This window comes from Carex rostrata, chromosome 2 (assembly GCF_964058835.1).
Source record: "Carex rostrata chromosome 2, lpCarRost1.2, whole genome shotgun sequence".
Classification (NCBI taxonomy): domain Eukaryota; kingdom Viridiplantae; phylum Streptophyta; class Magnoliopsida; order Poales; family Cyperaceae; genus Carex; species Carex rostrata.
This window is the reverse complement of record NC_135919.1, coordinates 12,614,745-12,631,383: the sequence shown is the minus strand read 5'-3', so window position 1 is coordinate 12,631,383 and position 16,639 is coordinate 12,614,745. Positions and strand designations below refer to the sequence as shown.

The 16,639-nt window shown below is 31.4% G+C and overlaps 1 protein-coding gene across 1 annotated transcript; it reads right to left on the bottom strand.

Moving 5' to 3' along the window:
• Positions 1-28: 28 nt before the first annotated feature.
• Positions 29-1,062, bottom strand: LOC144575412 (uncharacterized). The gene has a single exon (XM_078325554.1). The coding sequence runs from the start codon at positions 844-846 to the stop codon at positions 202-204; it is 645 nt and encodes a 214-aa protein (XP_078181680.1). The 5' UTR covers positions 847-1,062; the 3' UTR covers positions 29-201.
• Positions 1,063-16,639: the final 15,577 nt, after the last annotated feature.

The following is a 16,639-nucleotide window of genomic DNA, read 5'->3' as shown; positions in this document are numbered from 1 at the left end:
AAGACGAATAAAAGAAAAAATTTGGATGTTATAATAAACAAGAGGTCTGATTATGTTGCTTTATATCTGATGAGTACACTTATTATTCCATAAAGAACAAAGAACATATACCCCCTTATTTTATCACTAAATATAACCTTTCAAAAACTATATTGCTGGGTAATAATATAACATAAACTGGTACCAACAAACTCTATCTATCTACTTTTTAACTCGCCGAACCTTGCGTGGGCCCCACACCTCCATGCGTCCTTTGGGGCACCCACAAGGGGACCTAAAAATTAACACGGTGCGGCCATTCAAAGGTGCCATCTTTCTTAGCTCAGCCTCAAGCTCCTTGTGATCAGTGCTGAGCTCGACAGTGTGGGCCTCGATCAATTCCCTTGGCAATGGCTTTAAATGCTTCACACACTCCTCTGTCTCTAGCTGTATGTCGAATTCCACAGCTTTGCGCAATCCTCTGCAATTTGGATTCCCACATTTTCTCACTTGCTGAGTTACGAATCCCCACAGCAGAATTGTTAATACAAAAGTCACGGTCAAACCCATCAAGTAGGGTTTTGAGACGAATCTGAGGAAGTAGTATGATTTGTTGAGGATAAGGGTAAGGTAGGGAAGGGTCAAGAAGGCGAGAGCAGAGAGAACTAATAGGAGGAGCAAGGCGTCAATTGCAGCAAACGGAGAGTGCTCGCAAAAGGGGTGCGACAGAGGATTCCAGAAGCTTCTGGAAGAGATCCGGCGGGACCGGGAGGAAGGGCGCTGCTGATCCGGCGAAGGGGAGGAGGGTTTCCGGCGGTGTTGCTCGAAGGCACGAAGGAATTCGATCAGACTCCTACAATCGGCCATCGGATTGAAACAAACGAATTCGATCAAATCGAATTGGATTGGACTTGATGCAATTGGTGGGGTTGATTGATCGGAGATCTAATCGATTGGGGAATTTGTTTGGCTTCTGTCTGGTTGCTTCAGGGTGTTGAGATAGAGAGATTGGGATCACATTCAGTGACGTATGGAGAAGAGAAAGCGGCGAATTACTGGGCTAGAGGTGGAAATGGAAAAGACGAAAGTCAACTGAAGGAAACCGGAAAACTACGGAAATTGTGCTGCTGCACACATTTTTCAGTTGAAATTTGTGAGCCGGGTCATCGTAGAAATAAATCACGGAAAAATAAAGTAATAAACCCACATGTATACACCCGACACACGAGAAACCGAGGATTTATGCAGGGAAACCGTACATGTTAAGGTAAGTTTTGACGCGCTAGTTACTAAATAGCAATCGAACTCGAGAAATTTCTAGTAATTCACATATAGGACGTGGAGATCGATTACTGGAGGAAAGTTTTCCCGATCGGATGAACATATATCCACGTAGAAAATATGTGGAAAGTAGTAAAGAGAAAAGTGGAAATTAAATAATCACTTGTGGGGTAAGGAGCAGACCATTAATCGGCTTGCACGGGATCTCGTTGATTTCATTGATTCGATATGAGAGAGGAGATGATGGCAAGACTCGAGAAAAAGAAAAAAATAAATGTTCCCGTGGCAAAGGGAAAAGAAAAAATATCCATGGCACTTTGCTGCACCCTCGGACTACCTGATAAATGATTAACGTATTGAGTGAACTAGGGTGTTCTTGGGTTTATTAAAATTTTTTTGGTGAATTCAAGTCTAAAATTTATTAAATCAGTTTTAAATGATAAATTTAAATTATTAAAATCCGTCTAATTTACAAGTGATGTGTCTACATGTTAAAAAAAAAAAAGTAATCTTGAAATTAATTTTGCATAGAGTCAAGTGATAAAAAATGTTCAAAAAATAAATGCATTAAAATTAATTTATTAACTTTTTAATTTTGACATCTTGAGTTTATACTAAATTAATTCAAATGTTTAAAATTTTCACATGTAGACGCATCACTTGTAAGATAAGCAGATTTCAACAATTTAGATTTGTTATTTGAAATTGATTTGATGAATTTTAGACTTAAATTCACCAGAGAATTTGGTGAACTTAAAAACACCCTAGTTCTACTCTAACTTATTTATCGACATTTTTTTAGTTGAGGATACGGAGCAAAAGCAAACACCTATGCTTTCCTACCAGATAATATGTTTGCTATTAAATGAGTGAGTCTATGGTACTATGCATATTACGATTTGTTACTGTGCTACGGCTCTATATTCGAGTTTTCAAATCCTAACGGTCGATCCGAACCGTTTATCTTGTTCTCCATATTAATATGTGTTTGGAGACCAAATTTTACATTTTTTGAAAAAATTTTACTATTTTTTTTAGATTTATTGAAAATCACTGTTTTTGGATGGTCCAGAATTTTCAGATCAAGTGATTTTCTAAATATCTAAAAAAATAGTAAAAAATTTTCAAAAAATGTAAAATTTGGTCTCCAAACACATATTAATATGGAGAACAAGATGAACGGTTCGGATCGACCGTTAGGATTTGAAAACTCGAATATAGAGCCGTAGCACGGTAACAACCCGTGATATGCATAGTACCATAGACTCACTCCTATTAAATTCTATATATCGTTCCTGATTCTATATACATGTGTATATTATCGTACTCATAAATTTTCTCGCACATCGTAAAAACTAGAACTGTGATAATACCAACATTAACGTTTACGTACCGAGCTTACTAATGTGTTTCTATTAACATTTCAAAATCATCCAATCAAATATGCTATTCTTGTTGGATGATGACATGGTAGCAGAAATACTACACAGGACGTTAAAGTTAAAAAATAAAAATAATCAATCTTTGATTTAGTAACAAAGATAAAAAAAAATTATATGAGAGATCATAATTAAGTTCGAAATCCGAATAAAGAAAATTTTATGGTAATAACTAATTAATAATAAGAGTTTAAAAAATATGTTTGATGGATTGACCTCCAACCCTCTCATTAAAAAAAGATCAAAAATAAATTTTACGTATACCCTTTAAAAACCTCAAAACTACGATATTTTCTTCTAAAATTTAGGATATTACATTTAATTTTTTAAGTCTCAAAAACTCACAAATTTATTCAGTTTATTATTTTTGTATTTAAATCCATTTGATTAAATTTATAATGTTTTAAAGATATCCTTTATTAAAAAAAAATGTATATGAGAAATTTTCAGTCTTTCTAATTGGCTGATTTGTGTGACTGATGAGTCATCACTCTATTTATAATGCATAAACAATGGCATTTAAACATATACTTGATGCATAATTTGTCCTAAAAAATCCGGCTAAACTGAAGATTTACATTTATCTTGAATATGCTACATATTTTGTATTTTTAAAATAAAAGATAAAATGGTAACTTCAGAATTTAAAATAAATTTTAATAGAAAAAAAATATAATAAATTAAATAAATTTATGATGTTTTGAAATTTATAGACAAATATGTTATTATCAATTTTAAAATGATCCACAGTTTTGAATTTCAAAATATATAATGCTCCCATAAAATTAAAAAATGTTTTCATCTAATCAAAAGCAAAATCCCTACAACTTTTGTTCCCTTCTCCCTCTTCCTTCATGCAAAGCAAAACAGTGGAACTATTATTATTCTTTTCCGCCTCTCTCTCTCTCTCGGTCTCTCTTTCTAAAGTCGAGCGTTAAAATTATTTTTAATATACTCGTCTCGTTCTCCTCGCTCTCTTCTTCTATCTTTGGAAGAGCAAGCATGCATTAATTGACAAAATTGGATGAGATCCGCTGAAATTCAATTTTTTTTTTTTTAAGGTGCAATAGTGTAGGAAATTATTCACGCCAATACGCCATTACCAATTTCGTCCCGTTAAATCACGTGTATCAGTTATATGACGTGATTCAAGTGTCATGTGATCCATTCATTCATATAATTTGGCTTTCTTTGATCGAAAATGACATGTCACGGGCTCACGGCACATCACACAAACTGATCCGGTCATATCACGTCACTAATTTTTTCAACATTATTCGTTATTTCTAGTTTATTTTACATTAGTTTCTTATATTTTTTTGCTTTAATTTCAAATAAATTTAAAACCTAAAAAGGTTTTATAAATTTCATGCGTGATCACACGTGATGTAGCTATTTACGTGACATGAATGTCTTCTATCATTTTAGTTACATCACATCATGTGAAAACAAAAATAGTCACATGCTATGACGTAATTAACAAAGTCACAACGTGTTACTCACATTGTATAAATGCAAATTACAACATTGATTTTAAAACTATGGAAGGAACTTCAAAGTCCGATTTATGATTTGTATAATATATAAATGAAAATCATAGCTTAATATAAATGATAATGGATCCGTTCTCTACGAAAAGACGTAGTTTAAATATCTGTTACAAAAAAAATTAAAAATAGATTTCAAGATTAATAAAGAATCTTATTTAATAAATTATAATAAATAACTCCTTTCAATGTTTTTATTCACAAGTTCGTCGCAAGGAAATGATAACTTCAATTATAAAATAAATGCACTTAAAATCATAATTATACATCTCACTGATCCCATTGACAAAACATATAAAAAAAGAGAGAATTTCATATATAGCACTCAAAAACTGTGAAATTACGTATTTACCATCAAAATTTCTATAATTACTTATTTACCATCTAAAAATTTAAAAACTCATATATTTATCCAATTAATAAAAAAATGAGATTAATTAAGTTTAAGATTACATAAAATATAATTAATAATTTATTTAGTCTCTTCTTCTTCTCTACCCCTTCCTCTTTTGTACATTGATTTTTCTCCTTTCTTTTTTGACGTAATTTCTCATTTTCGCTTAAATTATCTCCTCATCTCATCTCTCCCACTTAAACACAGAGAGAAGGGGCAGCAGACTCGGATATAAGAATTCTAACTCCAGCTTGATCGTCTAAAACAAGGTAATCACTCTAACTTTTAATTTCAACAAAATAACTCATACTGAATTCGACGCTGATATCGCAACCCGTTATCAAAGCAGTAACTGAGTTTGAGAATTTGTGTTTTATTACTAGTTTAGTTTGGAATATCTTTTCTTACTCTTTTATATTGAGTATAAAGAAGAACGATTCTAAGGAAAGAAAGAGAGTGTACTAAGTTAATCCTCGATTAATTATAGTTTTAAGAAAATTAAACATAATTAATCTGAGTTTTGAATACATTTAATATATACTAAATTTATATTGGGTAAATTTGTGACTTATTAGATTTTTAGATAGTAAGTATGTAATTATAAAATTTTAGATGATAAATATGTAAATTCACAGTTTTTGAGTGGTATATATGAAATTCTCCCTATAAAAAATCAAGAGCCTTGGGTTTCATACAAGGTGCAAAGTAACCATCGAAGGCTCCATCTTCTTTCCTCTTGATGCTTCCACAGTTCCACCATAGCATGGACTCTTTCTCTTTGTCCTTTCTCGTTGTGCATCTTTGCTCTTTCCTTTTCAACTTGATAGCTACAGGTTCTGTATTTCAAACAAAACAAAATAAAATAAAATAAAATAAAAAGATACAATTTATGGATTATCCGCGGCTCGTGCAAACCACAACACGTCAAGTAAGAGGTCTTTAGGCACTCTAATGATTTAAAAAAAATTAATCATGTAAATTAATATTTAATTTAATTTATTTATTTTGAAAAATATATAGTTCAGCTCCTTGAAAAATAATAAATACATGTTTCTAGCTTAGTGACTAGAATTTTGCTTTATAATTATGAAGATTTGAGTTCAAATTCCAATTCCAACTACAACTTATTATGTATTTTTATATTTTGACCCTCCAATCTGAATTTTATGATTCTGTCCATTTTTATTTAAAAATAAACAAATTGTATTCATTTCGAATCAAGATTCAAAAATAATTTTTTTCAAAAAAAAAGAATAGAAATTTTGTGGTATTTTCGATATGTAGCCACTCGTTACATAGTATGTAGCGATCTTTATATGCTGTAGAAGATCAGGGATGAAAGCTCCACTTTGGATTTCGATAGCCTCTGAACTTGCTCTGCCAAACCACAAATGCGCGACATTAGACGTTACCGATGAGAAGTACAAGTCTTGAAAAGGTGTTTGGTTGTCCTGTGACATAAACCTGTGCATGCAGTTGTATTTCAGTGCAGATAGATGGTATAATAATCCGAAATTTTTATTTATACCATATTAAAAAAAAAAGTCATATTTTGATGAGATTTTAAAAAATATTAGGGCCTCTAAGTTAATATGCGGCTCTAATTTTGAGAGGCCTCCAAACCAATTAATATGCGGCCCTTTAGATAGGTAGAAAATTAAATATCCGAATGATGCAAAAAATTTTAGATCAAGTGATTTTTTACCTATCTAAAAAAATAGTAAAGAAATTTCAAAAAAATATAAAATTTGGTCTCCAGACACATATTAATATGAAGAACAAGATGAACGGTTCGGATCGATCGTTTGAATTTTGAAAACTCGAATATTGAGCTGTAGCACCATAGGTCTCTATGCAACTCATAGCACCTTAGCCTTACCCTTTTTGAAATCCCTCTAATTTAGGTGTTTTGTTTTGTTTTTTATTATGGTATAAATAAAAATTTCGGGTATAATAATTGTTGTTCGGTATCGGTCATGTAAATACAGTACCCTAGGTGTAGCATTTGATGCTGGTAATGTAGTGACCTACTAGTGGTTAAGACAGTTGAATTTATTTTAAAAAAATGTTCTAGGATATAATATTTTATGAAATAGTTGTTATACATTTAATTTGGATGATTGATTTTTTTGAAATCAAATTATATGATTATAAGAGTAATTTTGTTATAATTCGTGAATATTTTCTTATTAAAGTCCGTAACTAATATTAAAACAAACTGCTTTTCCTACTTATGTTGCTTTTCCTACTTATGTTAATTTAATTGGTTGATAAAAATTAATTAATCATTTTTTTTCTCATAAAATGTGATGTATTGGAACATTGCTTTTTATTGTATGTATAAACAAGAATAAATTGACAAACAATTATTATTTCCAACGTTGTGACATTCTTTTCCAAATCATATTAAAACAAAAAAGTAAACATAAGCATGTTGTTTGACGTATAGATAGTTTAACAATATTTCGTACAACTGTTTGGTGGTGCATAAAAGACAATTTATTTATATATTGTTTGATGTATAGTGAAACATAAATCAAATATCACACAGACACAGATCTTTAATGTTGGATTTTAAATTTAAATATTTTTAAATCGTCAAAAATAGATAAATGTTAAATAATTATTTATTTTCATGTATGACACCGTTACCACATTTTTAGCTACAGTTTCTGCGCGACTTATTTAGTTGTATTAAAGGTGCCACAATGTAACCATTGGGTATTTGGGTGGATTAGGTGTACATGATTTACTAGTCTAGAGAAGATGACTATGGACTTTGAAAAATAAGAGATAGAACACTTGCTATGGGACAAAAATACGAAGAATAAAGTGTTTTTATTTGAACCGGTCAGCAACAGCAACATCGATCACAGAAGTATAAAATGTTATTATATTATACTTACTTTTTCAAACAAGTTTTTGCTTTCTAAACATTCTATAATTTTTATAATATTTGTGAATGTACTAACATTATCTAGTTTTTACAATATTTATTTTCGTATTGTGTAATGGTCAAGTGTACATTGGGCAATAGTCATATGTATATTGTATACTTGTTGACTGTGCATTGTAAAATAGTCGAATGTGTATTTTGATAATTTGATTAATAAGTTCGAAAGATTGAAGTAAAAAATGTGACACATGTAATAAGTATTTGTTTCATAAAAGTAGAAACATATTCCCGATTTTTTTATTTATATCAAAAAAATAAATAAAATTTAAGTGTATTTCGAATACTGCTCAAACCGAAATTTTTTTTTTTCCGGTTTTAGCACCAATTACCGAAATTTTTTTTTTCTAGAAATTCATGCTTAAAACCGGAAAAAAAATTCCGGTATCCAATTCCGGAAATTTTATTTCCAGTTTTTAGTTCCAAAACTGTAAAATTTATTTCCGGAAATGGGATCCCCGTCCTTTTTTATAAACTCATTTACATATATACATATACATATATTATAAAAAATGAGTTTATAAAAAAAATCCAAACGATGTTTATAAACAAAATACCGATCGTTGTATACCTACTAAAAACTTAAACTGAATTTTTGAGGCACTAAACGACATTATTTTTTAAATTATGATGCTTCGGAAGCTCGAGAGTTTTCCCCGGCCAATATTCGGATTCGTCTCGTCCTCCCTTTCTGAAAAGTGGTCATACCCCCAAATTCGACTTTCGTAGCCAAAGTTATGTTAGTTTGTAATAATCTAGAAGTCAATAATATGATAAATTATCATAAACCTTTGTTCATGAATTGAATGTTTATATCATTTTGTTGCCTTGAGTATTATTGCATTTATGGATCATTTCGAGTTCATGACTGAAATTGTGAAACTCCGTAATATAGATGATATATACTCTTAAAAGGTCACTGACCAAGGTAATTAGCAGGAACACTAATTACCGCTATAAGGTTAGTATGTGGATTAAAAGATGGTTAAGTTTTACAAACCACTTGACACGAGATGTCATTTTAATCACATAAATACATGTTCTAGGAACATGGTATTTGACAGACCCCGAATGAGACATTAAATAGAATTGTGTTCGTGTTATTTATGTTTTCATTCAGTGTCATGTTCTACAGTATGAGATATTTATCGTTCCCACTGAGAAATGTGTATGTGTGATTGTTATCCACCGCTGTCCGTAAAAAGCAGTCATAACGGTAGCATTTCCATATGTATAGCTTAGCTGAGGAAGTGATAGTCTGCCAAGAATACTATTTGTCCCTCGTATCTCTATACGAGCTATAGCATCACTGGGCCCCTTGGTAGAGTTAGATTATCTGCATGCGGTATAATTACAAGAGTAATTATATTTGATAATCTGCTAAAGATCAAGAAAAGATACAGTTAGAAAGGATGACACATATCTACCTTGAAACTGATCTGATAGCTATGAGACAGAAGAACTGACACAAGTAAATTGTTTACTGGATCGTGATAATGTACAGTACATCATCATCTGTGTAATTGGATGGTCATAGTGTATACTACCAGATGCCTCCTATGATTATGGAAGTTAAAACAGATTTAACTCTATTTACCAACATAACACAGATCCTATTGGGTCACACCATATAGGAGCTATTCGGAGAATCTTACTGATTAATTATAAATTGGTTTTAATTAATATTAAGATGGTTATAATTAATTATACGTGTTATAATTAAATTATATTTGTCATGTTAAAAATGACAAAGCAAAAACTAATGGTTATAATTAGTTAAACTTGGTATAATTAAATATAATTAATTGTACGTCATTTAGAATGACAAACAGAAACACTGGTTAGTTTATAAACGTGTTTGACATGTTGTATAAAAATTACCAAACGAAAACCGTAGACGAATATAATTGTACATGACAATTATACATATTTGATTTGGATATTTACTATTCATAATGGGTTTGGGTTAATGGGTTTAGAATCAATTAAACTAATCTAACCAATATGAAGTTGCAAAATCAAATTTGAATGCCAAAAGGGCATTTTGGTAATTTTGGCAACTTGAGGGGTATTTCGGTCTTTTGCGAACCTCCTCAAATGCCTATAAATAGAGGGGCATAGGTGAAAGAGAAAACTCACTAATTCACGTGTTAATCTGATTACTTCGTTAATTGGAATTTCTCTCTTTCTCTGTTTACGGTTTTTCGATCGGTGAATAGTGTTTTACCGAATTTTTGCGGTATTTCAGATTTGGTTTATTAGTGAATCTGATTAAGCGAAAAATTTTAGTGAATAGTGTTTTTGCAGAATTCCACGGTTTATAGTATTTCTGGCAAAAGAAATAAACCGCTCTCTGGTTAGTCCTGGTGGATAACCAATAGAGGTATACACGTGTGATACTCCGAGTCGATTCCTTCCCTGGTGAGGCTCTACTCGCTCGGTCTGCATTCCAACTGTGATTTGGAAACAAGGTATAAACATGTTATATTAATCTATTTAATTGATAAATAGATTTAATGTTTTAGAAATCAATTATGGAGTAGATATGTAAATAGGATTAAACGAATCTTCTTGATTCATTTAATCCGTAGCTTAAGGTAGATGTAAAAGTTTTGTTTTACTCTTTTCGCACCTTAAGCATATAAATGAGTTTGAACAGTCAAAACCCCAACATAATTAATCAATGGGTTTGAACAGTCAAAACCCAACAAGTTATGGCTGTTTAAAGTTTTTTCGAAAGCTGAATTTTGAAAATTCATAACTAACTGTAGAAAAATCCAAATAAATAGAAATTTGTGTCAATTCTGTGTATTTTTGAATGCAATACATGCTGGTGTAATTACTTTTACAGTTTGGTCCCTATATCAGTCCAGACTTGCTGATTTACTAGCAGATGTCAAATTTGATATACATATATTATACATATAATTTTTTTATTTATATCCAGAGAATTTTTTTTAAAAAATAACCAAACATGAGCTGGAATTTCAAAAGTATCCAAACTGACAAAATTTTTTCTGATCTTAACATCAATTACCGGAAAAATTTAGTGCCTCAAAAATTCAGTTTAAGATTTCGTTCAACGGTAGGCATACAACGATCGATATTTTGTTTATAAATGTCGTTTGGATTTTTTTTTTATAATATATGTATATATAATATAATATATGTATATGTATATATAATATAATATATGTATATATAATATAATACATGTATATGTATGTATATATATGTAGAGGTTGGCTAAGATTAAAGTGGTAATTCATGAGCTTTGGTGCTACTAATTCGTTTTTTAATTTTCAAAGTTCAAACGTCGATCCGAACCGTTCAAGTTGATCTCTGTATTAAAATGTGCTTGGAGACCAAATTTTATATTTTTATGAATTTTTTTACTATTTATTAAGCCACTTTGAAAATTGCTGATCTAACGGTGGCTTATGATTTTACTGTTTTGTTAAGCCAACGTTGGATCAGCGATTTTCAAAGTGGCTTAATAAATAGTAAAAAAATTCATAAAAATATAAAATTTGGTCTCCAAGCACATTTTAATACAGAGATCAACTTGAACGGTTCGGATCGACGTTTTGAACTTTGAAAATTAAAAAACAAATTGGTAGCACCAAAGCTCAGGAACTACCACTTTGATCTTAGCCAACCTCTATATATGTATATATATGTAAATGAGTTTATAAAAAAAAAGGGAAATTCCATTTCTGGAAATTTTTTTTTTCCGGAATTGGATACTAGAATTTTTTGTTTCTGATTTTAGGCATGAATTTCCGGAAATTTTTTTTCAGGTAATTGGTGCTAAAATTGGAAAAAAAAAATTCGATTTGGATAGTATTCGAAATACACCACCAGTTTGGTTATTTTTTAAAATTTTATTTATTTTTTGGATATAAATAAAAAAAATCGGAACATATTCACTACACAATGAATAAGTATGCATCGAGCAATAGCTAAATGTGTATTATAAAATATTCATATACAAATTCTAAATTATATAAAAAAATTAAGTGAAATGTATTTAAGGATGAGCCAATGATATAGATATCAGATCCGTTAAATATTTTTTCAAATTACAAACTTAGTTATCGTCAATTTTGAACATCGGTAAATTAAATCCATTCATGGGGAAGTTCTGGGGCATTGGTAGACAGAGATAATTTCATGGGCCTCACTGATTCAAGCAGGGAAGGAGGAGTGTGGGATCTGGACACGGCCTAAAATATTAGAAAATTATTAAACGGTTTCAATGCAAAAGTTTAGTCTTTAGAGGGCCCATAAATTGCAAATAAAAATGACAGGCTTTCCTTTCATTCTTAAGTAATGCGAAATAACTTTCTTTTTTTTTTTAAAAAAACTTGACACTGCCAAGGTACAAGTGATGCAAAATAACTCGGTACCCTGGCTATCACCCCCGGTTCCGGACGTGCAATTTCTAAATTGCTGTTCTTAACTGGGGCATAAATCTAAAAAACGAACTTCCTATGTCTAAATAGGCACCAAATTCTAAGTGTACTCAGTTTGATGATTGGGACGATAGAGATTTGGCTATAAGAGATATCTACTTTGCATACCTTTTCTTTAGCTTATAATTTTTTAATAACTGCGGACTTAGTGCATCGGTTTGAGCTCTTCTCAGTTGAGAGATGAAGGTTCAATTCTCAAAAATAACATATAAAAGATACTAGAATGTAGCGGAGCCCTTTAATTAAAAAAAAATATTCTAATTTATTTTAAGATCAGTAGCCGGTAGATATTTGACTTTGTATTGATTTGCATCATTTTTCTTTTTCCTACTTTATAAAAAGGAGTCAACTGAAGCATGAATTCATTTGGATAGGCTCATCTATGATTCAAAGCACTTCTTTTTACATTAAACTATGTATTTCGGAAACCTAAGGACTCGATCGTATGGATATGTAAAATACAGGATTTCCAATCCTAACAGGAAAAAGAGGGAAACGGATACTCAATCTCAAGTGAGTAAACAGAATTCCATACTCGATCTCATAGATACATATAGAATTCTGTGAAAAGCTGTATTTTTCTGTTTAACTAACAATATGATTGTCTATCCTTTTCTACATCACTTGACCAGAAACCTATCGCCTATATCCTTTCTTTGCCTAAGGGGCCTAATTTCCAATAGTTCAATTTTGTTGGGCCATTCTGCTCATAGTGAGAGAGAGTGAGTGAAATTAATAAATGGTCAAATTCATGTTTTTTTTACTGTCATCGTGTCATAATAAAACAATGTCTGAAGGAAATAAAAATCAAGAGTGAGAAGATCTAAGTTCCTATTAGCAATATAATATCTTCTTCTTTTTTTAATTAGCGCAAGGCCTGCTAACGAATATATTAGATTAAAAAAAAGTTTATACAGAGTTTTTAATTAAGGAGCTATCACAAAAGTCTTGAAAAGAGAACAAAACCACAATTCGTGCATTCGAATTTTCGAAATCACCCATACGCCTTCAGCAGTACAATTATTGTGTCATGTTTTCAACTTTCTCCAATTCAACATCCCTTTCATTAATCAGACTAACATTCTTTTTTACTTTTCTTGTTAACAACCAGACTTATGATGAGGGAATAGGTTCATAGTGATGTAAGATTCCAGGCACCAAGTTACGTTAAAGTGTTTCCATTTTTACTATATTTTATTTTCGCTTTCAATTCGTTCAATATTATTTAGAAGCCAAAACTTTTATATAAGTAGGGATGGCAAAAAAAACCAATTGGCCCGGCAGCCTAGTTTTACATGCCCGGCCCGCGCTTTACCCAGTCGATCCGACACTGTGTTGGGCCAGGTGAGGGCGGGCCTAGAGACGGGCCGGGTCGAGTCTGAACTTATGTCGAAATCCACAGGCAGCCCATGGGCCTTTATGTTAAAAAAATAATCAGATTAGCTGCCTTTATTTGCTATTGAACTATAAATTGTTTTGCTGCTCCAGTAGCAAAATCAAATTGTTGTTTGTTATTAAACTATGAATTTTTTTTTTCAATAGAAAAATCACATTATGAATTGTTTTGTTTATTGTACGGTTCATTTGATATGGTTGAATATGGATGGATCAGCGGGTATGGGCTGGCTAGGTAGGCCCATGGGCTGGGACAGGCAAGGATGGGCAGGCATGGGCTTGGAGGAAAGGCCCATGGGCGGGCCGAGCATAGATTTTTAAGTCCATCAGATTAGGCCGGGTAGGTGGGCTATCAGTTTTCAACGGGCAAGACGGGCATGAACTTAGTAAAATACCCGTGAACTCAAACCATTGCCATCCTTATATATAAGCCACTCATTTACATATTTAACAAGACTTCCTTTGTTCCTCAGAGAATCTAATTTAAATGTTAGTGGACATGTAACAAGACTTCCTTTATATTACTTCGAAGACTAATTTCAATGCTAGTGTACCTCTAACAGGAATTGTACCAAAAAAAATAGGTGCTTTTCTTAGGATCCATGGAGCTCTTCAAATCTAAAATAAGAAATTAAGGTAGTGTTTGATTACTACTTAACTTTAAGAAGAATAATTAAATTATTTATTCTATCGTATTTCTCATATTTTACATTGTGTTTGATAGCTTAAGTTATGGTTTAAATAATATATTTGAAGGAGTATGATATTAGAAAATGAATACCTGTTTATGACAATGAGTATTACATGCAACATAAGTGTAAAGTTAATCTACCTAAAAAAATAGAATAACTTATCGAAAATTAACTCAGATTTTACTTCATTTTATTTTTATTTAACTCTTTGTTTACAACTTAAATATTAAATAAGAGATTTATTCCACCTCATACTTTACAATCAAAGAATATCAGTAATTAACAAGTAACAATAATGGATGTGAAATGAACAAGTGGCACCAAACCATCAACTGTATAATGCCTGATTTTTGTGGGTTGTTCTTATCCTCTGCAGCATGCCACCGATGCAGTGCCACAGGGCGTCCGGATCCAAATTGAGAGTCTTTCATAATGCAACAACTGGCGCTTCTCCAATCTCCAGTAGATAAATGAAATAATGGATTAGTAATTTAGTATATATTATGGAATAAAACAGGGGTCTGGTCCCAGGTAATAAAGGCTGAAAGCTCTGATCTTGGAAGATTATAGATACCAGTTAGGTCAAATCTTATTCTTTCTTTTTCTTAATGAAAGATTATAGTACAGAGTTTACTCGCGACCAATGATGGGGACCGTGGATATGACGCCTCGTTGTATCTCAGCCGTCCAATTTCTTCTGCTTGATAGCGGTTGATAGCGGCGCGTGGCGTGGGACTGAGGCTGAGTCAGATCCAAATCAAAATCCACCGCAATTATTCCGCATCAATTTTATCCGTAGCCTTTGTTATACAGTATGTAAGTAAATTCGTGTTGTGCTGTGATAAGCCACTTTGTAATTTGAATTACGTGGAATGTTGTATTGTGATTAAGATTCTTACGTATCGTATTGTGATTAAATTTAAAGAATCGTCTGTGACACGTTAGTCGATGTCACACACTAATTACACATGTCATGTTTGTTATGTTTAATTTTTTTATATAAAAATAGTAAAAAAAAAATTCAAACAATGTAAAATTTGGTCTCCAAGCACATATTAATATGGAGAACAAGATGAACGGTTCGGATCAACTGTTTAGATTTTGAAAAGTCAAATTTGGACCGTATGTATTTCGGCCCATATACATTCAAATGCACATTAGTCTCTCCCTTTCTCTCTATATACATAGAAGTTGGCTTCTCTACATCCATAAGCATATGAGAGTATATGTTTATAAGTTATTTTTTTGTTTTCAAAATTCAAAAGTCGATCTGAACCGTTAAATGTGATCTCTATATTGAAATGTGCTTGGAGACCAAATTTTACATTTTTTTGATTTTTTGTTTACTATTTATTAAGCCACTTTGAAAATCGCTGATCCAACAGTGGCTTAAAAATCAGAAGCCACTGTTGGATCAGCGATTTTCAAAGTGGCTTAATAAATAATAAAAAAAATTAGAAAAATATAAAATTTGGTCTCCAAGCACATTTAATATACAGATCACATCTAACTGTTCAGATCGACTTTTTGGATTTTGAAAACGAAAAAATGACTTATAAGCATATATATCCTCATATGCTTATAGAAGTAGAGTAGCCAATTCCCCCCCCTCTCTCTCTTTATATATATATATATATATATATATATTTTAATTTAATTTAGTTTATATACATATTGATAGTTGTAAATTACTAATTAATCAAAATATAAAAAAAATTGTATGTAAACGCATCACTCGTAATGTAAATCGGTTTGAACGGTTTGGATTAGTCGTTCAAAGTCGATTTGATGGGTTTTAGAATTGGTGTTATATAGGCTAAAATAACATTGATGTTATATTAGCCAAACTCATTAATCAATACTATATATTAATCTAAGTTAGTTTACTATTAAACGATATCATAACTTAAACATCAATGTCAGAAAAGATACTTGATTATGTGTCCAGATCTATTTTCTTTCTGGTGCTCCATTCGGCTCAAAACGATACCAAGTTTTGGACAGAAAAATCTTCATCAAATAAATGGAAGTTTCAAAAGCAATGCATATGTCAATTCAGAAATTCATTGCCGAAGCCTTATGTAACGGGTGATACCAAGAATAGGGGTGTTTATTGGGTCCGGTTTAATCGGTTTTGAACCAAACCGAAGTAGTTTGGATCAAACAGTTCGGTTTAATGGTTCGGTTCGATTTGTTTTTTAAAACCGGATTATAACTTTAGTTCGGTTCGGTTTGTAATTTTTAAAATTGAAATAACCGAACTGACCAAACTTTTATATATTATGAATTTGATCCAGACCGTCCCGATTTATTTCTTAATACCCCGGTTTATTTCTTAATTAATTGCTTTAAATACTTCGGTTTATTTGTTAATATTCCAATTTATTTCTTAATACCGGTTTATTTCTTAATATACTTCAATTTATTATAAATCAATTGCTTTAAATAATAAATATATTTCGGTTTGAACCGAACAAACCAAAA